Source organism: Vanacampus margaritifer, chromosome 20 (genome assembly GCF_051991255.1).
Source record: "Vanacampus margaritifer isolate UIUO_Vmar chromosome 20, RoL_Vmar_1.0, whole genome shotgun sequence".
NCBI lineage: Eukaryota > Metazoa > Chordata > Actinopteri > Syngnathiformes > Syngnathidae > Vanacampus > Vanacampus margaritifer.
In genome coordinates this window covers 14,662,441-14,684,541 of record NC_135451.1, presented here as the reverse complement: position 1 = coordinate 14,684,541, position 22,101 = coordinate 14,662,441, and the positions used below count along the sequence as shown (strand labels likewise).

The 22,101-nt window shown below is 41.1% G+C and overlaps 5 protein-coding genes across 8 annotated transcripts; 3 read left to right on the top strand and 2 right to left on the bottom strand.

Annotated features, from left to right (window-relative positions):
- Nucleotides 1-238: 238 nt before the first annotated feature.
- zfand1 (zinc finger, AN1-type domain 1) lies at nt 239-2,454 on the bottom strand. Of its 2 annotated transcripts, none has more exons than XM_077554352.1 (8): nt 2,337-2,454; nt 1,996-2,038; nt 1,717-1,756; nt 1,471-1,598; nt 1,286-1,377; nt 881-999; nt 648-803; nt 239-449 (listed from the first exon to the last, which is right to left on the bottom strand). In XM_077554352.1, exons 1-8 carry the CDS (start codon nt 2,389-2,391, stop codon nt 273-275), a joined length of 810 nt encoding a protein of 269 aa, XP_077410478.1. In that variant the 5' UTR covers nt 2,392-2,454; the 3' UTR covers nt 239-272. The 2 variants fall into 2 exon arrangements, with proteins under 2 accessions (XP_077410478.1, XP_077410479.1); XM_077554353.1 differs by having other exon boundaries at nt 648-799.
- A 379-nt stretch (nt 2,455-2,833) lies between these two features.
- On the top strand, nt 2,834-5,629 carry chmp4c (charged multivesicular body protein 4C). The gene is made up of 5 exons (XM_077554203.1): nt 2,834-3,231; nt 4,216-4,393; nt 4,479-4,587; nt 4,672-4,807; nt 5,243-5,629. Exons 1-5 carry the CDS (start codon nt 3,006-3,008, stop codon nt 5,302-5,304), a joined length of 711 nt encoding a protein of 236 aa, XP_077410329.1. The 5' UTR covers nt 2,834-3,005; the 3' UTR covers nt 5,305-5,629.
- Nucleotides 5,630-6,451: 822 nt separating this feature from the next.
- On the top strand, nt 6,452-8,463 carry gimap4 (GTPase IMAP family member 4). Its single transcript, XM_077554202.1, has 2 exons — nt 6,452-6,616; nt 7,505-8,463. Exons 1-2 carry the CDS (start codon nt 6,586-6,588, stop codon nt 8,242-8,244), a joined length of 771 nt encoding a protein of 256 aa, XP_077410328.1. The 5' UTR covers nt 6,452-6,585; the 3' UTR covers nt 8,245-8,463.
- A 1,472-nt stretch (nt 8,464-9,935) lies between these two features.
- On the top strand, nt 9,936-15,163 carry sbspon (somatomedin B and thrombospondin type 1 domain containing). 3 transcript variants are annotated; one of them, XM_077554201.1, is made up of 6 exons: nt 9,936-10,618; nt 12,062-12,501; nt 13,621-13,815; nt 13,882-13,960; nt 14,310-14,486; nt 14,817-15,163. In XM_077554201.1, the coding sequence occupies exons 2-6, from the start codon at nt 12,291-12,293 to the stop codon at nt 14,932-14,934; spliced, it is 780 nt and encodes a 259-aa protein (XP_077410327.1). In that variant the 5' UTR covers nt 9,936-10,618; nt 12,062-12,290; the 3' UTR covers nt 14,935-15,163. The 3 variants fall into 3 exon arrangements, with proteins under 3 accessions (XP_077410327.1, XP_077410326.1, XP_077410325.1); XM_077554200.1 differs by lacking the exon at nt 9,936-10,618 and adding an exon at nt 10,672-11,059; XM_077554199.1 differs by lacking the exon at nt 9,936-10,618 and adding an exon at nt 10,672-11,141.
- A 67-nt stretch (nt 15,164-15,230) lies between these two features.
- Nucleotides 15,231-21,453, bottom strand: terf1 (telomeric repeat binding factor (NIMA-interacting) 1). Its single transcript, XM_077554198.1, has 13 exons — nt 21,206-21,453; nt 20,051-20,146; nt 19,818-19,945; nt 19,333-19,569; nt 18,105-18,214; nt 17,166-17,236; nt 17,004-17,106; nt 16,367-16,428; nt 16,217-16,281; nt 16,080-16,132; nt 15,860-15,933; nt 15,735-15,775; nt 15,231-15,645 (listed from the first exon to the last, which is right to left on the bottom strand). The coding sequence occupies exons 1-13, from the start codon at nt 21,387-21,389 to the stop codon at nt 15,484-15,486; spliced, it is 1,386 nt and encodes a 461-aa protein (XP_077410324.1). The 5' UTR covers nt 21,390-21,453; the 3' UTR covers nt 15,231-15,483.
- Nucleotides 21,454-22,101: the final 648 nt, after the last annotated feature.

Here is a 22,101-nt window from a genome sequence, read left to right as displayed (position 1 = left end):
CATTTTAAAGGTATGACAAAACACTAAAACCCAGTCACTTCAGCTAGGTGAAGAAAGGAGCAATAAAATATATATTTTTTAATGTCAAAATTGTCCTGAAATGTGACAAGAGACCAATATCAATATTTGATCTTGTTGTATCAATTTGCATCAAAATGGATACCACATCTCAATAATATATCTTGTCCCAGTCATGCTCCTGAGTTAATAATTAGCAACAGTCATGCGCAACTGCACATTCATCTTGAAACTTGGATTTTATTGTCATCCAGTCATCTGATTGTAATATAGTTTGAAACATCCTCCACACCTGTGCTGTGATTGTCCAAGTACTCAAGGATCACGTTACCCCCGTTGTGCAGGGGGTCTTCCGGGCTGGTCAGCAGCGTGTGCAAGCTGTCGTCCATACGCAAAGACTTTCCTGTCTCGGGATGGCAGAGACGCAACTTCTGAGAGGGGGAAAAAAATATTTTTTTTTCTTATTTGAAAGTATGGGATGGACGAAGACTGAAAATACTGTGACTACTGTACGTTTTTAAAAAGGGGGAGGGGGAACAAAAAAAAACAAAAAAGTGTCTACTGTTCATTAGTCCCTTGTCCAACGTCTCACTTTAGCCAGGCCAAAAAAGGAAGTGCTGTGTTGTTACCTTGGCAGCGAGCACATTGTTGTTGTTCTTGAGGGAAGCGAGTGAGGCCGCGTAATCCACCACCTTCCCCACACTCCATTTGGAGCAGAAGAACATTGGCTGACTGGTCGCCTGACACCCTTTAGGGAGATACACTTGAAAGTAGGTTCTTTCTGTCTGAAAGAAGAGACGCGGGAGAATGTGATCAGTGAACTAGTTTAACTAGTGATCCTGTAATAAGCTCTCGAAAGTACCTGTGGTAAACTTTTGTCTCCTGCAGCATGAAGTTTCAGTTTCATCAGAGCTACCTTGGCTGCTGTGGCGCTGTTCTTCGCCCCTTTACGTCCTTTGCTTTTGGATCCGTCCTTTGACTCTGATTTGACAAGAGTGGAATTATATTAGAACATCCTCATCAAATTGCAATTTCACTGCATTGGTCCAAAAATTATTTACTTATATCAAATAAAATCATTAGCTTCATTGCCTGAGTCATTCATACTTTATATATATAAAAATATATATTTAATGCAAAATGTGTGCCTTGGCACTCAAGGTTGACAAACCCTGTTTTAAATAACACACAATTTATATAATACTGATCCCATGTGGACAAAAGATGAACAGCAGGAGCATGTCATCACATGGCTCCACATCCTGACCGACAATCCTTTGCACCAGCTCCTTGGTGGCTGCCATGCGCGGCTTTTGGACCTCCAGCTTCTCACACTTGTGATCATCTTGATGACGGTGGCTGCAGGGGGAGGGGGGAAAAAAAAAGGCACGTAGAGTAATCTTAATCACTACATTGAACACAGGTAGTGAAATTTGGTTAGTGTAAACCTACGCCAAACAAAAGTGTTTTTCACATTGCGGACAGATGACAGGGAGCAGTTCTTTCCCTTTGCAGTCTTCAAATGTGCATGGATGACTTGTGCTGCCACCCACTGGTTGGGGTTCTCTTCTCATTGGCTCCTGAGATGAAATTTGAATAATTTTCAGCACCCAAAAAAAGAAAAAGCATGACAAGTATGTATTTGACAAGAAAACTGCTCTATTGTTCTTCTATGGTAAAACTATAAGCGGTGCTTACCTGTGAACACGAGTGAGCCTCTCTGCTTCTGTGTTCAAGGCTGAAAAAAGAGAAAATGGTTGCAATATGCAGTACTACTACAGTTAAGATACAATGCACAGTAGAGCTAAAGGATGTGGCAATATTATAAAATATTTTTTATTTATTTCAAAAAGATTACACGATGAATCAATATTTCCCCTTTGCTTACAAGAAATTGTAAATATTAATAAAAAACATTTTGGGTAGGAAAATACCCTAATGCAGTGTAACGAAAAAAGAGAAGGTGGTGACTCTTACCAGTAGACTCCATTGCAGGAATCACAAACAAATGGAAGGAAATCTAAATGATAGAAGAAAACAACTTTTTAGTTGACTAGCAAACACAGTGTAGCCTTACTTTAAAAAACAGGCCTATTATTTGAAAACCGTTTAACATTTAAATAATTTAGATATCAATGGCTGAAGATTTTATTTATGATTTACATGCAATAGTAAACTCACTGACTGCATATTCATGCTAACGCTGACGAGCTACGATGCCGATTTGACATGTATTTTTTTATTATGGTTAATTTTTAGACACGGATTATGCTTAACGTCACACACTAATTATTTTTTTGAGCGAAGACGATACAGACCTTGTTGGTGACAAGAATCAGTTTGACAACGTTTTCCGATGTCTAACTCAGCCATTAGCTTTTAGCGGTGCGCTTCTCCAACCGGAACGTCAACACGGATTTGACCCCGGAAGTGAAATTCGAATAACCAAAACGTAACCCCGAAAGTTAAATTCTACTTTAACATTTGTTCTCATAATTATTTTAGCAGTGTGTGTGTGTGTTTATAAAAAATCACATAATACAACTTTGAAAGCAAGCAAATAAATAATATTAGGTTTGCGGATCTGATTACCCCGGAAGTGAATTTTGATGGCAGTGATTTTTAACGCAACAGTTCAATACAAATTTATTCAACTTAACTTTTTACATAACTTTTATTAATATGTCACCACATGACAGAAAGGAGTATATTTGAATAACTGAATTTATTCGGTCGAACGTTTTGTTGGTCACAATTAAAGGAGGGCGGGCCTAAGTTTCGATGACGTCACACAGGTAATGTAATGCAGACGTGGATAGGTGTGGCGGAAGGTCATTTGACAGCCACGAAACCCCGTCGAGCTGGAAAAACAGCTCGGCGACATCTCACACCCTGGAAAGACCTGACAATAATAACAACAGCTCGGCGTCCGCATACCGCGACCGGGCGCTGATTTTTACTTACCGTCGGACAAACTCCCAGACAAAATGAGTAAAATCACGAAATTCTTCAAGGGGAGTTCGAGCTCCGGCTCGTCGTCGTCCGGGGGTAAGTCCAAACACCACCGGTCCAAGGCGGGACCCTCACCCCAGGAGGCCATCTACAAGCTCCGGGAGACCGAGGACATGTTGAGCAAGAAACAGGACTACCTGGAAAAGAGGATAGAGCAGGAAATCATGATAGCCAAGAAACACGGCACAAGAAATAAGAGGGGTATGTATATTTGGATGTTCATCACCAACAGAAAGGGCCCAAATGGTTCTAAGATTTTCTAGTCGTGTTTTAGGCGTCGTCTTAAAAAGCCCAAACCTGTGAAAGTTTCATGAGAGCTGCCATTTTAGGATGAGCCACAGGTGCATCTTCCTGTAATTCACTTCGGGGGGGGGAAAGTCCCCCGTTTTTGGCCCAAAACAGGAAGCAAAGTCCTTACAAATCATGATGTTGTTGTTAAATGACAAAAATCCATTCAATACACATAAATGTCATTAAATGTATCATATTAAGTGACTAGATGAGCCCATTAAATAATAAAAAGGCCATTATAATGTCAGTTAAATTAATTGAATTATCATAAAATGATAAATGATTACATTTTTTCATTATATAAGGACATAACGTGGCGTTTAAATAAATACAATACAATTGTTGAAAAAGACAAACGCATACCAATGACGGTAAGTAAATGAATAATTAAATACATGTAAATGTGAGTACAACCAAGTGCCACAAATTCTAAAAACTCTGTTAAATACAGATGCCATTAATGATTAAAAGTTCTGTATTGGTTATGAAATGATTCACGAATAAGTTTAATATTGCTATCTTGGACAATTCAACTAGTTATTTCACATTTAAATCATCTAATTGTCGTCAAAAAGCATGTATTAGTTTGGCATACACAAAACCCTTCTTTGTGTCAGTACGTAAATATACAAATCAAAGTTTAATTAAATGATGGTAAATTGAACTGCCGTTTTGGCACCTTTAGCAACAGCAAGAATAAAAACGTTGGTGAAAACACAAAGACCTGTTTAAACCCACAAAGTTTAAAGCTTCAACGTGTATTGTACTCATGGAAAAAAAAAAACTCGTCTCACTTCCTTTAGAATCGCTAAAAATAGCTCCATGGTGTCGCCATGGGATTATTTCCAGCGTATTGGTCCGTTGCAACGCTAATGTCCGCAAACAATCTCTTAGCTGCCCTGCAGGCCCTGAAAAGGAAGAAGCGCCTGGAGCAGCAGCTGACGCAGATCGACGGCACACTTTCCACCATCGAGTTCCAACGGGAGGCGCTGGAGAACTCGCACACCAACACGGAGGTGGTGAGAAACATGGGCTTCGCCGCCCAGGCCATGAAGCAGGTCCACGAGAGCATGTGAGGAGTACACACAAACAAAAAAATACACATAGTGAAGCTTCGTTTAGCAACCGCAAGCATATCAAATGTTTTCATTCCTCAGGGATCTCAACAAGATAGACGATCTAATGGAGGACATCAACGAGCAGCAAGATGTGGCCCGCGAGATCAACGAAGCCATCTCCAGACCCTACGGCGAAACTTACGACGAGGTATACTTGCCGTTGCCCCTCACAAAGCTGCTGCGTACCCCCCCCCCCCCATAAAAAAGATAGAGAACTAATTGTTGTTGTTAGGATGATCTGCTGGCTGAGCTGGAGGAGCTGGAGCAGGAAGGCCTGGACGAGAACCTGAAGAGCATGGGAGGCCTCCCCTCCGTACCCAGTGCCAGATTGCCCTCGGTGCCATCAGGACGTGTATCTCACCGTGGAAGTATGTACAATATTATTATTATTTTATTTATTTTTTTAAACATAGATTTTAGAGTATTGGAAATATAATGAAAAAAAACATGACTATTCACTTAGTATTTATTTTTAAATTAATTAGTTAATCAATTTACTACTTTTATTTTTGGCAACATAGAATTTCATAAAAACAAATTCACACCCATAAATGTTTTTATTTTTTTGTGAATTTATTAAAATAAAATATCCCATGAGATTACATTTCTCCTTTTAATAAATGCAACTATTCTTTCAACACTGTCCCCCAAACATACTCTCTATAAAAAATATATTATTATTTTTTTTAAATAAATAGATGAGATTATGAACAAATATGACATATCTTAATTAAAATGTACAACTTTCACATGATTGTTATAATTCCAAATGTCATTCATTCCTGTGTCTTTGTTTTTTTCAGCGGCCAGAAGAAGGGCTGAAGATGAGGACGACATGCGCATGCTGGCGTCGTGGGGATCATAGGCAATATTTTTTTCCCATGGGACAAAACGCCAACAGATTTACATTTTTATTTTCTCAGGGGTTTTGAAGCAATTACAACCATGTTGTGACATGTTCCTCATGTTTTCATCGAGCAGCCGCCATGTTACATTGAAGGAAATCGTTACTGTGCTTCCTGTCACTTTTCTTTTCCGTGTCGTTTTACCAATTGATATGAATTGTGTGGCCGAGTAACTAACAGTGAAGGATTTCCAACTGAGCAGTTCAAACTCGTTGCTACATTGTAAATATTGTTACTTTTATGTTCAACTCTAATAAAAAATAAAATAAAAACCTTCATATACTACTTTATTCTTCCTTCTTTTTATCCATATCATGTGTAAGTTGTTTACAATTGCCAATAAATCATTGTTTTTTCAACTGACATTTTGTTACAATTAAATTGGAGTCCTCTTCATACAGACCTTTTTTAAACCAATAGCTACTGTACTGATTAATGCGAAGGGCGACCAGTTTGATACACACTTCTGCCTGTGAAATAATACATTTGCTTAAATTAATCTTGTTAGGTTCCATAATTGTTGAGGGACTTTCAGAACAGGCCACGGGCTACTCATGTGTTTTTTTTTTTTTTGGTGACACCTGTATACAGGATACTTGTGGCAGAATTACAACTGGCATGTCGAGGAGTGACATAAATAAGGAAGAAGTGGAATCTCAGACGATTATATTGACTTTTTTTCCCTTGAAAAAATAAACAGATTTTTTTTAAATTAAGTACTGACATTTTTTTTAAATTAATTTTCATTCTTATATAATTCTTTTTTCTGGGGGGTTAAAAACGTCACCTTATTCCGGAAGAGTCGGAAACATTAAGATCACACTATTTTTATTTCAAAAACAAAAGATAATTTATTCTCGTAATAATTACCTAATATAATATTACCATTTTTTTTATTACATATTTCTCGAAAAAATAAAATTTTACTTTCATGAGATATATTTTTCTTGTAAAAACACCACCTGGTGGGTGGTGTCACCAAACAGGAAGCGCTTCCGTCGAGGTTAATAAACATTACTCTCTTTCTTTTATTTTATTTTTTAGGAAAGACCCCCCCCCAGAAAAAGATATCAATTTAACTGTCGTAAATTTCCTATTTTTGCTAAAAGTCCACAAGTGAGCGTTCCCAAAGTGACGTCACCAAACAGGAAGAGGCAGAGCGCTTCCGTACTTTCCCCGACGTGACCGAACGACTAAACGCCAACTTGATCCAAAAGTTACTGTGCCTGAAATTGAACAGTATGGAAGCCAACAGTCACGAACCAACTTCGGGTAAGCTGACGCCTTTTATCCGCCCTGTTTTTAAAAAAATTTCACCGACTTTGAAACGTTTAACTAACAACGTGAACATTATTAGCCCTCTGGCTAAACGCCGTTAAAGTTGACACTGACACGTCTCGAAGCTTCGTTAACATATCTTAACTCAAACGAAGTAATCTTAGCTTACGTTGCGGTTACTGCTTTTATTATTCTGGTTATTAAGTGGAATAAAGATCCCCCTGACATTTTCCGTGTGTCGTTTCCTGACCGCTAAAAACTCACAACAAAGGCAGCTCGAACGCTCACATATTGCGGTACGAAAAAAAGGGATAAATGCCATGTTTTTTTTATTTACGTCTTTTAATGTTTTGTACGACGTCTGAAATTCTTATAAACTTCATTTTATAGCACAGTGGTGGGAGGAAATGCTTGCGTTATTGGGTCACCAAATTAGTTTAAAAAAAATAATAATAAAAAAGCCAACATCTTAACATTTTGTCCCCTTCGTTTTTTATTGAATAATAATCTGACTATTATGAACAATAATAGCTATATTCTTAAAATAATCCAACTTTTTTGGGGGGTAAGACTACTACTTTTTTTCCTTCTAGAAGTTGTTGGTGCGATTGTAGCAAAGAATGTGTAAAATACAAAGGCTGGCTTATTTACCGCCTCCCACAACACTCACCAGGCCCAGCCCCACCTTTAGGCACATACTCAATATTTTGGCACAGATATTTTCTTGTGGAATGTGAGGATGGTGACTCTAAGTGGACAAAGACAATACCTGCACCTCACATGCATATTTTGTTGTTTGAGAATGACCCCCCCCCACACCTTTTTTTTTTTGTAGCATGTTTTTCAATGTTGTGTAAAGCAATTTGTCTTACCTTGTTTCAGCGTCATCGGAGTCCGACAAGAGTAACGGCCCCGAGCCGAGCCTGTCCCCGCTCCGTCTGGTGGTCTTAGGCTGGCGCTGGCCCGGCAAGAGCTTGACAGCCAACACCATCCTGGGCCGTGAGGAGTTCCGCCTGGAGCGCGCCGCTGAGTTTTGCGTGACGCGGCACACGGAGGTGGCAGGGCGCCCGGTGACCGTCGTGGACACGCCCGGCTGGTACTCGTCGCAGGACACGCCACTCTCCTTTAAGAAGGAGATTGCCCGCGGTGCCACCCTGTGCCCGCCGGGCCCCCACGCCTTCCTCCTGGTCATCCCCGTGGGCATGTTCACCAAGGTGGACCGCGTCCGCATCGAGGAGCATGTGGGCCTGTTTGGGGAGCGGGTGTGGCGGCACGTCCTGGTGGTGTTTACCTGGGCCGACATGCTGCGGACCATTTCGCTGGAGCGCTACATCCGGCGCGAGGGCGCCGAGTTGCAGTGCGTGCTGGAGAAGTGTCAACGTCGCTACATACTCATCAACAACTGCGTGTTCCAGGAGCAGACGCAGGTGGGACACTTGATGGAGCACGTGGACCGGATGGTCGCCGAGGAAGGCGGCCACTACCTGGCCGAGGAGGAACCACGGCCGCTGGACGAGAACCGGAACCCGACTGGGGACGGCGCGCTGGAACCCGGCGCCAAGCCAAAAGCCGACAGCATCGTGACTTTAGCTAAAGAAACCAGCGCGCTCTCCGCAGAGTGATGCGCTCGCTTCGCTTTAGGTACACCTGCACCATCACCAGCGCACCAGTTGTTTCTTTTCCCACTGAGATTATTTAAAAAAATATATATATCAAAAATAGGATTTTATCTTGTGATTCTTGACTTTTTAATCTGGAAAAATAAACAAAATTACAAGATTTTATTTTGTAATTTAGATTTTTTTTCTTGAACATTTTTAATAAAAAAAAATATATATTTATTCCGTAATACTATGACCTTTTTATCTGGAAAAAAAATAATCAACCTGATAAGATTTTATTATATTATTAAAATATTTTTGTTGTCCTACTAAAAACCTTATCTTTCTTAGAAAATAAGTTTTTCATTTAAAAAATAGGATTTGTTCTTGTAACATTGATCCCCCCCCCACCCCCCAGAAAAGGTTAGCTGTTTTGTCTTGAAAAACAACAAAATACAATTAAAAAAAAATATGGGGACAAACAAAACAACTGACTTGACTGACTTGCATGGTGACTTCCTGATGCGACGATCCAAAAGTAACCTTGTAACACTTTACTTCTGGAAACCATTATTGCTTGAAAATGATTTTTTTGTTCTTGAAAAAAAAAAGGTGATTTTGATTGTCCCAAAAGAAAAAACAAAACTGATTTCATCAAATTATTTTCCTGAAAAAGTCATTCTAAAAAATCCATAAAATGTGAGAAACTTGTTCCTCCAAAATATTCAGTTCTTGTAACATGAAACTTGTCTTGGGAAGATAAAAAGATGAACCAAAAAACATTGCAACATTTTCTCTCATCAAAACTTTCAAAGCGGTGATGACGATTATCCCCAGTAGGTGGCGCCACCGCTCATGCTGTGTCATTGGAAGGCGTGAGGACAAAGCCACAAGGTGGGAAACATCGACTGAGACTGTGCAAGTGTGTACCTAATGAATAGTCCCAAATGGTCAGTGAGTGCCTTCGAGCCTTTTAGTCCCCACAAAATGAAGGACGTTGGTAGAAAAAGGTCATTTTTTTGCACTGAATGTGTTGCTCTTGTTGTTTTTCGCAAGAACTGATAAGAGATTGTTATAGGCTGACAGCTGGAGGTCAACTCTGACGTGCATCACTTTATTTATTGATGTAATACTCATATTTACTGAACAGCTGTAAAAAATAAAAATCTATTTGCCTTTTTCTACAAGATAACTACTTTTTTTTTTGCTCCAGGTCAAAACAAATATGTTACATGATGTCCCCATGAGTGGATTGGATTACAAAATAGGCTTTTAAAAATATTTGTATCCTGTTTTAGATGGCAAAAGTGTATTTCCACTTAACCGTTTGAAATGGTTCGTAACAGAATCCCGGGTGAATTCTGCCTCAAGACACGATTAATCCACAGCAGACTTAACAATCAATCAATGTGTAAAACTGTTCCTACTACTGTATTTAATACCCTGCTGTTTTGTTTTGTTCAATGAGCCCGAGTGCAAATGTCCATTTTTGTGACCAAATTGTTATTTTTCTGCACTTATAAAAAAAGCACTGTGAGCCCTGAAAGAAGTATTGTCTCATTTCATCTACATTTGTTCAGTCAAGTAATATTTTCTTTTCAACCTGCTATCAAGTCAGTTTCTGCTGGAGACGACAAGAAAGCCGTGTCAACAGAAACCGGATGCTTCAGTAGAAACCAATAAAGAAGGGTGGGGTGGGGGGGGGGGGGGCATCCACACAGCTGTGACCGCTGTCATATCACATGATATCGCATTACAATGTTTGCAGACTTTTATTTTTATTTTTTTACAGTTCCTACCAGGTGACTTTCCTCACAACGAAACACCAACCGTAAGACAAACAAATTGTTTGCATGTAGCGGCTAGTGCAAGATGCTAACATAGCGGTCCACATTTGTACTCAATATTTAAATGCCCCAAAACTGTCACTCTACCAATTTGCTCAATATTGACACCGGGTGAGAGTCTTGACATGATGAAGGTACTACAACAATATATTTGTGGTATATCTGCCCGCTAATTGCATCGTGGCGACAGAAGCCAAGTCCAACATCCATAAAGAGTGACTCATGTGTCACGGTCTGAGGCGAGACCTCGGGAATGGAACACGCGTCAACATGGCGGCCGGCGGGCAGGAAGCGGCAAGGACATGAATGGGCAGGCGGCGAACAAAAGCGACGATTCATGACACGCCGCCTGAGAGCTGCTCATTAGGCGGAACGACGACGGGGGGTTGGGGGTCTGGGCCGGGGAAGACTCGGCCCAGTCGGGGCAATTAGCACGCCTCGTTTGAGGTCACCTGTTGTTTGGGTGGACGTGAGGACAAAACACGCATTGTCGGTGCAGAAACAAATGTGATTGCTCATGTTGCGTGTCTTGTAATTCTGCATTAAAGGTACTGTTGCTTTAAATTAATCTTGTCATCCATTCTGCACTCTACTGATCCACGGCTTGTCCTGTTTTTCCAGTCACCTGACTTTTTGTTGAGTCACCCTTTATGGGGGCACTTGCTAAAATACGGAAACCGAAACCTTATCAGAATCCGAATGTAACCATTAACCAAACAAATATTACCCCAATCCTCCACAAAAGCCTAAAACGAATCCCTTTAGCGTCAAAGCTACTACCGGGTCAAAGACAGGATGGGTTTGAGCTCATTTCCAGCGAGACGGCCGGTTTTTGCCAACAAATCGACTGGAAGTCATGGCAACCGGGGTCGGGCATCACCACGGAGACGGCCGCCGTTTACATTCCCCATATGGACGTCACCTTGACACCCGGGACAGGAAACCGCCCACAAGAGTATTTGTCAGCAGTGATGGAGGACCGCGCTCAGGTACTTGCACGTTAAAAGGAAGGCGTGTCGGAAAACACTGATTGCGTGGTTACCTACCTTCAGTGGAAAGCAACATTTCCCGGTATCTGTTTTTTTACTTGAGTTGCCCCATTGCGTTTTTATACTGTATCTGTTAAAGCGTTGTAAAACCGCGACTAATACAGCTAATAATTAGCATGTCAATGGCGTTTTCTATTTAATGTTAGCATTAAGCTAGCGGGGTCTTTCTTTTGGCAGTTGTTAAGTGTTATTGTTCTGCTAATAATTAGCATGTGAATAGCGTTTTCTATTTTATGTTAGCATTATGCTAATGGAGTCTTTCTTTTGGCAGTTGTCAAGTATAATTGTTCTGCTAATAATTAGCATGTCGATGGCGTTTTCTATTTTATGTTAGCATTATGCTAATGGTGTCTTTCTTTAGGCAGTTGTCAAGTGTAATTGTCTTTGCTAAATTTAGTTTGACAGTAAACATAAACTGCAAGTGGCATTGAACATCTTTAAGTCTCATTTTTGATAAATTGTTTTAAGTTCGTTCACTATATTGGGGCGACGGCTCTTCCCAACAAAACGGAGGATACCCAACATATTTGTGAGGTCATGCAGACGCGTCAGTCTCACCCGGTGATGATGATGATCATGGTGGAGATGAAGGTTATTACTGTCGCTTGACCTCCCGGGAGCATCACGCAGAAGTCATTACAATCGTCTGCTGCTCCTTCTATAGCCCAACGCTCCCTCCAAGAGGCCTCATTTGTACAATGTAGAACGCCACATGGTCAAGCATCTCATCTTGGAAGCAATAAACGACCACAAGTGAAGTCTGTTGGGGGAAAAGGCAGACCAAGTGATAAGAGCTTGAACAATAGCATTTTCAAAAAGCACTCAGATAAATAGAAACAAAACCTGTCAGTCCTTTTTTTTTTTTTTTTTTTTGGACAACACTTGGCACTCGCACACTCATGGAGAACATCCAAGCACTCACATTCCTCCTTTTCTTCTCAGGGACTTCTGGGGTGGCCCGAATACCGTCGCCGGTGTGGTGATTGTGGCGGGGGCGTGATGCAAGGAAGCAGAAGAGGAGGAGGGGGTGCGGGGAAAAACAAACCACCCTCCTCCTCCCTCTCCGAGTCCACTCAGACGCCAGAGAGGTGCGGCGGGAGACGCGGCGGCGGGCACATGGAGTTGCCACGATTGGAACTTGTCCCCAATTGACAATCCTTCCCCCGTCAAAATGGAGATTGCCTACGTTTTGCTGCTTTTGGCCACCGTGGGACAGCGCCGCCTGGTTTCCGCAGGCTGCCTGGGAAAATGCTGCAGCGGTCGGGACATGGGTTGCACCTCCACTGACTGGAGGATGGACCGCGTCTACGGGACGTGCCACTGTGACGGCGGCTGCGCCACGACGCGGGATTGCTGCTTCGACTACTTCTCGCACTGCCCAGGTGAGCGCCGGCAGGTACTTTTGGACCTCTTTTGCCACACTGTTGAGATAAGCACTCGTCTCCTAAGAAAAATGATAAGACGCACACACGCTTATCTGCTGTGGAAATATCTCACGGAGGTGGAAGTGTTTGCCCAGCTGGGCTGAGCCGTAGGGGAGAACGACAAGTATTTGAAGAATGCGATTAAGTCGATCAGTTTAAGATATTACAGTGCAGGGGTGCGTGCGTGCGTCATCCATGAGGTAGAACAAGTTGTTGGGAGACAATCGAGTTCAGTCAATAGCGGGTTCTGGGTTTGCGGTCCTGCTATTTTGCGGACTGTTTTAACTCAATTTTATAGTTTATTTAGGATGTAATTTCACTGTCACGAGATGGTGGCACACTACTGTAAATCTGAATGAGCAAGAGTGAAAACAGGAAGTATTTCAAGATGAGGTTCATTTTTGCTGACAATAGATTGAATGTCTCAATCCTCTCTCATTAACAGAAAAAGCAAATGACTTCTTGTTTATTTGGTTTTCCAGCTTAAAATGGAAGTCAACCTTAAACATTTCCTAATAAAATGTTATATGTGACCTCACTAGTCTAAACATGACATTCTGATTATATTACGTTTGTGGAAAAAAAAAAAAAATATATTTATCCATCTCAGGGGTCAACCATTTTGCCACTTGCTGTCAACTGAAGATGACATCAATGTTGCTCACAGCTCAGCTGTTTTCTGAAGCTGAGCTCTGATTGGTTGTTACCTTACACCTGCGCAACATTGAACAACCAATCACAGCTTAGCTTCAGAAATATTCCACTAACGCAATATTAACCAGAATACCACATTCAGACCAGTGGGGCTGCATAGAATATATTATTGTCCCAAAAAAATTATTGGGGTTACTTTCTAACTTTTAGAGTTAGCTTCTACCTATTAGCATGCTACTCAGCTAACCATGCTAACAAATGAAAAAAAAATCAGCTATTCCGTTTCTATACATTTTGTCGGTCATAACAAATTGCCACTTGTTGGGTTATTTATAGCTTAGCCGGCTAACGTAACCCATTAATGCTGCGGTCAAATCAAAGCTCTCTCATTTACTGCATTGACCCAATACCCCCCAACTCCAGCTCAGGCATGTTCAGTGAAAGCTTGGAGCTTCTGGAGCGGCTGCGTGGAGCCGTGCCGACCCTCGTGGCGTACGCGGGTGCGACACATCGCCGAGCCGCCCGCCAATGGCGGTGAGCCCTGTCCGGCCCTGGAGGAGCGGGCCGGCTGCATGGACTACAGAGACCGCCAGGGAACCCCGTGCGGACTGCACACAGGTGAGCGCAAATTGTGTTTGTGTGACCCTTGAGTGCACTGTAATGATTGACTCTTTTTGTTATCAGGGCCCGCATTTATCACCAGTCTGGAGTTTGGCAAGGGGAGGCCCAAGAGAGACACCTACGGGAGCCCTTTGGATGCAGGGTGAGTAACCACAACAGTGGGATTGTTTGCTCACAAGGAGACCATTTCCAGTCGACCTTTTCATCCCTAGTGAGTAGCGCAGGGCGGCAAACCAGTCCACTGCTAAATAGTTAGCATGGAAAGCTAACACAGCATTTCGCATTTATTCCTCTCAAAAAGATGGATTCATGATGGACAAATTGTAAAACTGGTCACAGATGACCCCTATTCAAATCTAACAAAGCTAGTAGCTAGCGTGAGAAGCTAGCTACGCTTTCACTGTGCAAGTGTCCCAACTCTACATCTTTACTAGGACCAGGACTAGTTCTCCTTCTCATCAAAACAAACCCCCTATCTTGTTTTCCCTCAGGTTTTGCGTGGAATTCTCCCTGGAGTCGCGCTCCCCTCACTGTGCAGTGGAGAACCGGCCGCACACGCACTGGATGCGCTACGTCACCGAAGGTTTCACGGTGTGCGTGGCGTGCCAGCCGCCTGCCATGCGCAACCGCGTCGGTGGTTGCCAAGGAGACGGCCAGGACACAGACAGGTTGGTGTCAATGTCATGGCCGATAACTTGTGGATCTGGAAAACATTCAAAGGGCTTTTACCACATTTTAGCCTAGCCTTATTTCAAAATTGAAAAAAAAACTAGAAAAAATTTAATAATTTTTTAAAAATAATTAAAATTTAAAAAATTAATTCAAATTAGATTTTTGCAAATAAATAAAAAAATACTAAATAATTAAACGTAAAATTAAAAGTATTTACACCTTTTCCCATATGTCAGTAGACCTCCAAAACAGGATTTGTCTCATGATTCTGTAACCTAACAAGAAAGTTGAGTTGCAAGCATATTCAACGTTTGTTTTGGTTGCAGGGATTCTGTGCTGCAGTGGCAGGCGGTGGGCAACCCCCGGTGCAGCGGCACGTGGAGGAGGATCCGTAAAACGCAACAGTGCAACTGTCCACCGCAGCACAGCTTCGTCTTCATCTGACCCGAAGGCGGGGGCGGGGGGGGGGGGGGCAACATACTAAGACTGTTATAAAAAAGCCCATCATTTAAAAACAATATGGCAATGACAAAATGGCCCCCTCGGATGACTTCTGCCAAAAGGCTCTGACTCTCAGACTCTGTAAAATTATTTAAAATATTATTTTTTAAATTATATTACACCTACTTCTATTGTTTATTTTTTTTTTTTGTTATAATTACGTGCTTCCACTGTTCCGGATCATGAAATGACAACAGACGGGGGGTTGTCATGAAAAAAATTGCACACAAAATCTCAAATGTAAGCACTCTGCATGTATATATTTGCCACATGGAGTCAACATTGACTTTTCAAGTCCTACTAATTACAGTGAAAAAAACAATTTTCATGAGAACAGGCCGTATACAAAGTGTAATTCCTACAAATTCAATGCGCAACAGTGCACAACGTTAATATTTTTCAGTGGACAAATTATGCCCTCTAGTGGCACACAATCCGAACAACATCACCCAATTAACTATAGAAGATAAAGCGAACCGCCCTTTCGTCTTCTTAGTCCACTTTGTGGGTCTTCTCCAGAATCCTCCAGCGGTCCTTGAGCATCGTGCCAGTGCGGCCTTCAAAGTCGTAATCCTGCAGGATGCAAAGCCACTTGCCTTTGCCGTGACGGCGGACGCCCCGCACCAGTCTCACGTCCAGCGTTGACGTCCATTTCTGCAAAAGCAAAGAAAGAAAAAAAAAAAAAACGATAAACGAGAGCGCCTAAAAGATCGACGGCCGGTCTTTGTTTGGTCGAAACCAACCTGATGAGTCTTCTTCGGCCTGACGACGGCATTGTTTACATCTGGAAAATAATGATTTCATTTTTAATGGAATGATAGTATAACATGTACACAAGTGTATACACACACACACACACACAGAATACCTTTCACTTGAGGCTGCATGCCACCGTCCGGCTCCCACGGTTTTGTTTGAGCAGACAAAAGTGTGCGTTTTGACCTGTAAGGGGTTATAAAATAAAATAAAAATAAAGTGGGTTTTATTGTTACTAAATATAAACTCTCCTGCTGCGTTTCTGTTCATGAATAGCAATAACACATCCGGGTCATGGATACAGAACAGTTTAGGTCAATAAATTCTCATACTTGATAGTGCTCTCCCCTGATTGGTCGGTCTTGTCACCGGACAAGCGGACGTTCTACGAAGGCAGAAAAGGAAATAGTTGACGATTTGTCAAAAAATACATCAACAGTGAGAATTGGCATCATCGGGTTTTACTGACCCAAGGTGCCGTCTTTGCTTTGCGGTCGGCCGCGGGATACGGCGATGTGTCCAGCTGTGATGAATCTATTCATGTACTGCTTATTAATATTTTTTTTCAAAAAAAAAAAAAAAAAAAAAAGATCCAATAAAAAGGACGAACTAAACCTACTATTGGAGTACAATCTTCGGCCGGAGGCGTGGCCGCTTTTTGTGGAGCGAAGTTTACTTTGTCTGGGAGAAAAAAAAAAAAAAAAAAAAGGTGTACATCATTATTATATTTTATATCACTGTCAATATAATAATTATTACATTTAAATTTCTTAATGACACTTTTTGTATTTGTACTTGTTTTGATATAATTAATACCAGTGTCGATGTGAATATCGCTGCTATGACAATTTTATTTAATTCATGGGAGGAATAAAGTACTTTATGCACACGTGTGTATGTATCAATCAACTGTGTGTTTTTTTTTTTTTTTTTTTAATGAGTAATGTCAACAAGAAAACATGGGATTATGACGAATTATAAATTCCGGACTAGCTTATAAAATGCCACTAGGTGGCAGTATCACACTGCAAACACTTTCCAGCTTCCTCTGCTTTTTATACTGTGTTAAAAAAAAAAAAGGGAGACTAGTTTCACTTTGACTATTTTCGATTTATGTACTTAGATGTAAGACATCAGATGAAAAGTTTGACTGTCTCATTAATATTCAATATGTAGATAAGCTCCGCTCTGATTGGATCACGGTCCTCTTTAATTTGAATGCATTAAACAACCGTGCATCCAAACGCCGTACGTACTTGACGTCATTCTTGAGCGACCCGTCCTGGGAGAGAGCGGCGTCCTCCGAATCGTCCACGCTTTGCTCGTCCGCAGCCGCAGACACGTCCGAGGACAACAACTCTGTCGACAAAAATTTGAGGTCATGGGAGTGGTGAAGAAAGTTTCAAACGGGAACTCACCGTTCGCTGATTGCCATCGGAGGGAGACGCACGGATTCTTGCCAACTGTCACTTTAAGATTCGGTTTTGTTCTATAAGAGTGTGAAAAGGCAACATTTTTTACAAAACAACACAAACAAACACAACGCATCGGACTTTTAAAGGTAATGCAGCCGCTTGTGGTTCAGTTCATGGAAGATTTCATTGAGCCCCCGAGAACGACTAAAGTGGGATAACTCCCTTTTTTTTTTTTGGTCATTTTGCAGGAGAATGATTTGAAGATTTATGAGCAAAATAAAATCTGAGGGATTTAACTCTTTGACTGCCAGACGTTTTCAGAAAAGGGATGCCGTGGGTGCCAGCCGATTTAAGCATTTTTGACTGACCTTTCAAGGCCCACAGAAAATTATGTGTTTGGACTATGGAAACACACATACTACCAAATGAAAGATTGGACTCTCATCTTTCATCAGAAAAAAAAAAGTTTGTATCTACCTTATTCAGTTTTTCAGTAATCAACAATAGAAAATGGTTAGTTTCACCTCTGTTTTGAAAAAAAAAACGTCTTTTAACGTCTTTGGCACTCCTCCATAGGATTTTACGAAACGTTATTTAACGTTTTTGGCAGTCAAAGAGTTAATATCTTGGTGATTTATATGGCAATGACAACTTCTTCAGGAGACATTCCAGGAATTGCGGTTTGCCTCAGAATTGAATATTTTCCAAACATCCACTGTTATGTAAACACACGGGTTCGGTTGCCATGTTTATGAAAACACAACGTTCCTTCTTCCTGCAAGGTCTACAAACACGGGCGTGATGACCTTTTGAAGAACAATGAAATTGTCTTAGTCCATTGATGACACAAAATTTTGGGTGAAAAAATGTTAAGTTGCATTATTTCCTGTTCAATCTCGAGAGACTTTGTTTGTCGGGTGGACACGACCGAATGTTTCCTACTCTTTCTCCAATCTTGCGCGGTCCGACTTCTCCAAGAGAGACGCGTCCTCTGTTGCCGCGACGTCCGCAGCGTCAACGCTTTGGGACGACTGGACCACCTTGATGGCTTCCTGAGAGTTAGGACACACGCAATATAAATAAATGATCTCTCTTCATATTACATTTTCCGAACCAATTAACTTTGACATGAAATGTGTTGGGGGCGGCGCCAAATGAGGCCAGCCACTTAAAACGCTCGACCTCGGTCCTTTCTCAATTATGGAAAAACATTCGCCACCCCGATGATAAAAATGAAAAAGCGACGCATTTGCCCTGATCCCAAAGGTGGTGGGGGGGGGGGGGTGGCCATGTTGGGTGCGGCTGGCTTGGCTGCCCTTCCAAACCAAATGAACAGCGGTCAAGATGGCATTTCAATACATCCTCAAGAATGACGCGTTAGGATGACCAGTAGGGACTCGAATAATAAGTTCTGTTCTGTTGTGGAAATTGGGGATGAGGTACGTTTCAAACATAAAAAGTAAAATACATTTTTTTTTTATGTGCACCTAAATAACCATTTGGAAATATTTTAATAAAATAAAAACATGATGAGCTACTTTAAAAGGTCATACCAAGGTCATTCCCTCCATTTTGTTTTTTTAAAAAAAAAGAAGGAAAAAATGTGCTGTTAGAGTAACAATAAAAGTGACAATTTGTCTTTTATTTTAATGGTACAATATAAAGGAAAGTGTTCTCTTTTTAATTTTCCTTATTGTTTAATTAAAATAAATTACACTAAGTAACGTCTTCAGGTTTTTCTAATAAATTAATATATACAAGGAAAAAAAGACTTCATTTATAGGGAATAATATACAAATGTGTTTCCCCCTCATTTCAAAATAAACCCAGATTTTTCTCAATTAAAATAAAAGCATTAAATCTAGATGGCAGAAAATACAAAGGAAAGTGTGTTTTTACTCTATTTGAATAAAAAAATTGTGCAGATACAAGTTAAAAAAAAAAAAAAAGAGTCAAATCACACTATTTCAGTGGCAAATAATATTTAAGTATTTACCCTTTAGCTTTGTTAGCTTGTTTCCTCTGTGCCTTAATCCACATCTGCCCTTTCACCCCTATTGCGTTCACTATTATATCAATTTAGAATGAACAGGCCGACAGTTCTCATCCAATCTGGGCCGCTGTGCGAGATTGAAAGTGGCGGAAAAGTGACACAAGTCGGCGCGCATACCTTGAAAAGGAAGTCGGATGGATGCTTGGCCAGGAAGGCGTCCACGAAAGTCTGCGCCAACTCCAGCAGCCGCTCGAAGCTGAAGACGGTGAGGAACGGGTGGTAGGTGTCCATCTGCGCCACGATGGCGGAGAGCTTGGCTCCCACTTTTTGCGAATATTCGATGTGCTCTTCGAACCACTTGAGCGCGCCGGACGCCAGCGTTCGTTGGCCTTTCTCCAAGCACACGGCTACGGACTGAGAAAAGACACCGCGTGACGTGAAACTGCGGAATCCAGACAAGACATCGGGACTTGAAGGCAACAGTGGTGGGGAGTCCATTTTAATTCTTGTAAAAAAAAAATAATTCCTGTTTTTAAGATTTATGTGACGTCCCAAAATCTTAAAAATCGAATGAAATGAACACATCATTTTTCGCTTCTTCTTGATGGGTTAAAAAGAACAAATATGGTTTTAAGTCACCGGCCCGTTTCAAAATCACCTACCTGTATGATCAGGTGAACCGTGACGTTTTCAAACAAGCCTTCATCCGCCACGACATCTTTGAGGTGAAGCCAAAGCATGGCCGCAGACATCAGAGGCATCACGCCGTCGTCGTCATCAAATCGGGTGTCTGGAGGGCGGCGAGAAAAAGGCGATGAACACAAATGAAAGGTCGCGATGTCCGTGGCACCGAGTCGATGGCGGGGGGGGGGGGGGGGGGGTGGGGTGGTCTTACCCAACTGTTTTCCTTGCATGACTCGGGCGAGGAAGGCGCAGATTAGGGTTTTCTCTTCTGAGATTCCTCCTTCGAGTAAGGGCGTTTGAGAAATGGCTGAGGGAGAGAGAGAGGAAAAAAAAAAAAGCTTTTTAAAATTATAATAAAGTATTCCGATTATATGTTAAAGTAGTGAGAATTTGGTCATACATGTGACCCGTCGATGCCCGCAACTAACGGCGTCACTCAGCACGCCACACTGCCTAACAGGTTAGCCCGTTACCGCGAGTCAAATCTACACACTGATTCGCTGACACCCACGTCACTCACCAGGTTAGGTTAGCTGTTTTGATTAAATTGATGACACTAAATAATAACGCAATCACAATGACACACGTAGGTTTTAGAATAGGCAACTCTCCCTGGTAAAAAAAGCACTGACACAGATTTAGAACCCATTATCTGATTAGGTGGGGCCTTAGCGTTTGTATTTCCTATTTGTTGTATTAAATGCTCTAAGACAAGTTAAGTCGATCAAAATTAGATTTGGACATATTAGGAATTCCTAGACGAGGTCCCGTCAGGGAAAAAGTATCCGCAATTGAATTTAATCTCGTCTAGGAATTATTAAAAAAGAAACAATATGAATATCACCTATAAACGTTCCAAGAACTGGGGTGTAGCAATTCCATAGAGGATACTTTTTTTTTTTACGCCTTAAAACTAAAGTTCATTAGATGAAAGAAGTCACAGAAAGGCATAGAAACATTTAAAGCGCATTTTATCGTGAAAAATAACCACATGTACGCGATCCCTTTAAAGACGAATGAGGGAAGCCGCGGTGTATTATGGGACTTGTAGTAAAACGGACTTTGTAGACATTGTAGTCAAAATAACAAATTGTGCCCACTTTCTCTGCCTTAACAACACGATAGAAGGCATTATAATTAATAATATGCCCACTGCTGCTTTTGGTTGTTTGAAAAGTGAAAAAAAAAAGTCCCCTCACGAAACTTTAGGTCATGGGAAAACTGTGCCGTTGTAACTTGTCGGCACCGTTTACAGACAAGTTAGGCGTACCATTCACAAGATTAAATACATTTCTTGTGGTGCATTTGTATTAAGAAAGTCAAATGAAAAACCAGATGAAGTAGTGTGACTTGAACGACAACTTACTTTCATAAGTCGAGATGGCGTCATTGAAGGCATCGTGATTCCTCTCCTTAAAACGACGACAAATGGCTGCAAAAAGGAAGTCCAGAATCCACTTGGAGGCCACAGCGGTGAGCTGGCTGATGTTATAATCACCCTCGGTCGTTGTTGTTTTGTCGTTGTTGCAGCTGGCTTCTTGTTGCTCCATGTTGGTGTTCTCTCATCCGAGGGTTCCTTTGGAAGCTACTTGACTTGTTTGTTTTTCAGCGGGAAACGTCAACCGCTGTGGTTGGTTGAAGACGTGCAAAACCTGTAGCGCCCCTCATAGTCTCGGCTGAGTCATTACAATAGTTCAACTTTTTTTTTTTTTTTAAGCACTTGTTGTCATATGACTTTATTCTACTATTGTTATCAAATATGATTGTTTAAAAATCTGAAAAGCATATATACATATATATATATCGAAAATGCTCCAAAATTAAGTGCAGATTCGAAAATAAATAAATGATATAAAAATGTAAATTATTTTTACACTAAAAAAAAAGGTTAATAAAGAAATAAAATTAAACGTGCAGTACACAAATAAAGGAATTAATATAAAGCCTTGACAAATTTTCGAGATGCGAGCCATCACTTGACCAATTTGTCTTGCAGTATGAGCAAAATTTGATACACGTGTGAGCTTCTGACCCCCACCACTAGATGGCAGCACAACACTTCCGATCATCAGGCCACCATCAAGTCACATTGGCTTCCTTTCTGCTTACCAGGTACGTTTATCACCGATTTTGAATTTTTGTTTTATTTATTTATTTATTCTTAAATCAAACTTCAAACCTATACATTTTGTGATATGTTAAAATTGCTAACATGTTTACATCGACATGTTTACAATGTTAATGCTAGTTTTGCATAGCTAG

What these genes read in the sequence shown, in the direction of transcription:
- terf1 (XM_077554198.1), bottom strand. Translation starts at nt 21,389, where the DNA reads ATGGAGCAACAAGAAGCCAGCTGCAACAACGACAAAACAACAACGACC. An exon ending in CCGATGGCAATCAGCGAACG is followed by an intron (nt 17,107 to 17,165) that starts GTGAGTTCCCGT and finishes TTTTGTCGACAG; the next exon opens with AGTTGTTGTCCTCGGACGTG. An exon ending in CATGCAGCCTCAAGTGAAAG is followed by an intron (nt 15,776 to 15,859) that starts GTATTCTGTGTG and finishes ATTATTTTCCAG; the next exon opens with ATGTAAACAATGCCGTCGTC.
- zfand1 (XM_077554352.1), bottom strand. Translation starts at nt 2,391, where the DNA reads ATGGCTGAGTTAGACATCGGAAAACGTTGTCAAACTGATTCTTGTCAC. An exon ending in TCCTGCAATGGAGTCTACTG is followed by an intron (nt 1,757 to 1,995) that starts GTAAGAGTCACC and finishes CTCTTTTTTCAG; the next exon opens with CCTTGAACACAGAAGCAGAG. An exon ending in GAGACAAAAGTTTACCACAG is followed by an intron (nt 804 to 880) that starts GTACTTTCGAGA and finishes CTCTTCTTTCAG; the next exon opens with ACAGAAAGAACCTACTTTCA.
- sbspon (XM_077554201.1), top strand. Translation starts at nt 12,291, where the DNA reads ATGGAGATTGCCTACGTTTTGCTGCTTTTGGCCACCGTGGGACAGCGC. An exon ending in CCCGTGCGGACTGCACACAG is followed by an intron (nt 13,816 to 13,881) that starts GTGAGCGCAAAT and finishes TTTTGTTATCAG; the next exon opens with GGCCCGCATTTATCACCAGT. An exon ending in GGGAGCCCTTTGGATGCAGG is followed by an intron (nt 13,961 to 14,309) that starts GTGAGTAACCAC and finishes GTTTTCCCTCAG; the next exon opens with GTTTTGCGTGGAATTCTCCC.
- gimap4 (XM_077554202.1), top strand. Translation starts at nt 6,586, where the DNA reads ATGGAAGCCAACAGTCACGAACCAACTTCGG. An exon ending in CAGTCACGAACCAACTTCGG is followed by an intron (nt 6,617 to 7,504) that starts GTAAGCTGACGC and finishes ACCTTGTTTCAG; the next exon opens with CGTCATCGGAGTCCGACAAG.
- chmp4c (XM_077554203.1), top strand. Translation starts at nt 3,006, where the DNA reads ATGAGTAAAATCACGAAATTCTTCAAGGGGAGTTCGAGCTCCGGCTCG. An exon ending in CGGCACAAGAAATAAGAGGG is followed by an intron (nt 3,232 to 4,215) that starts GTATGTATATTT and finishes ACAATCTCTTAG; the next exon opens with CTGCCCTGCAGGCCCTGAAA. An exon ending in ACGTGTATCTCACCGTGGAA is followed by an intron (nt 4,808 to 5,242) that starts GTATGTACAATA and finishes TGTTTTTTTCAG; the next exon opens with CGGCCAGAAGAAGGGCTGAA.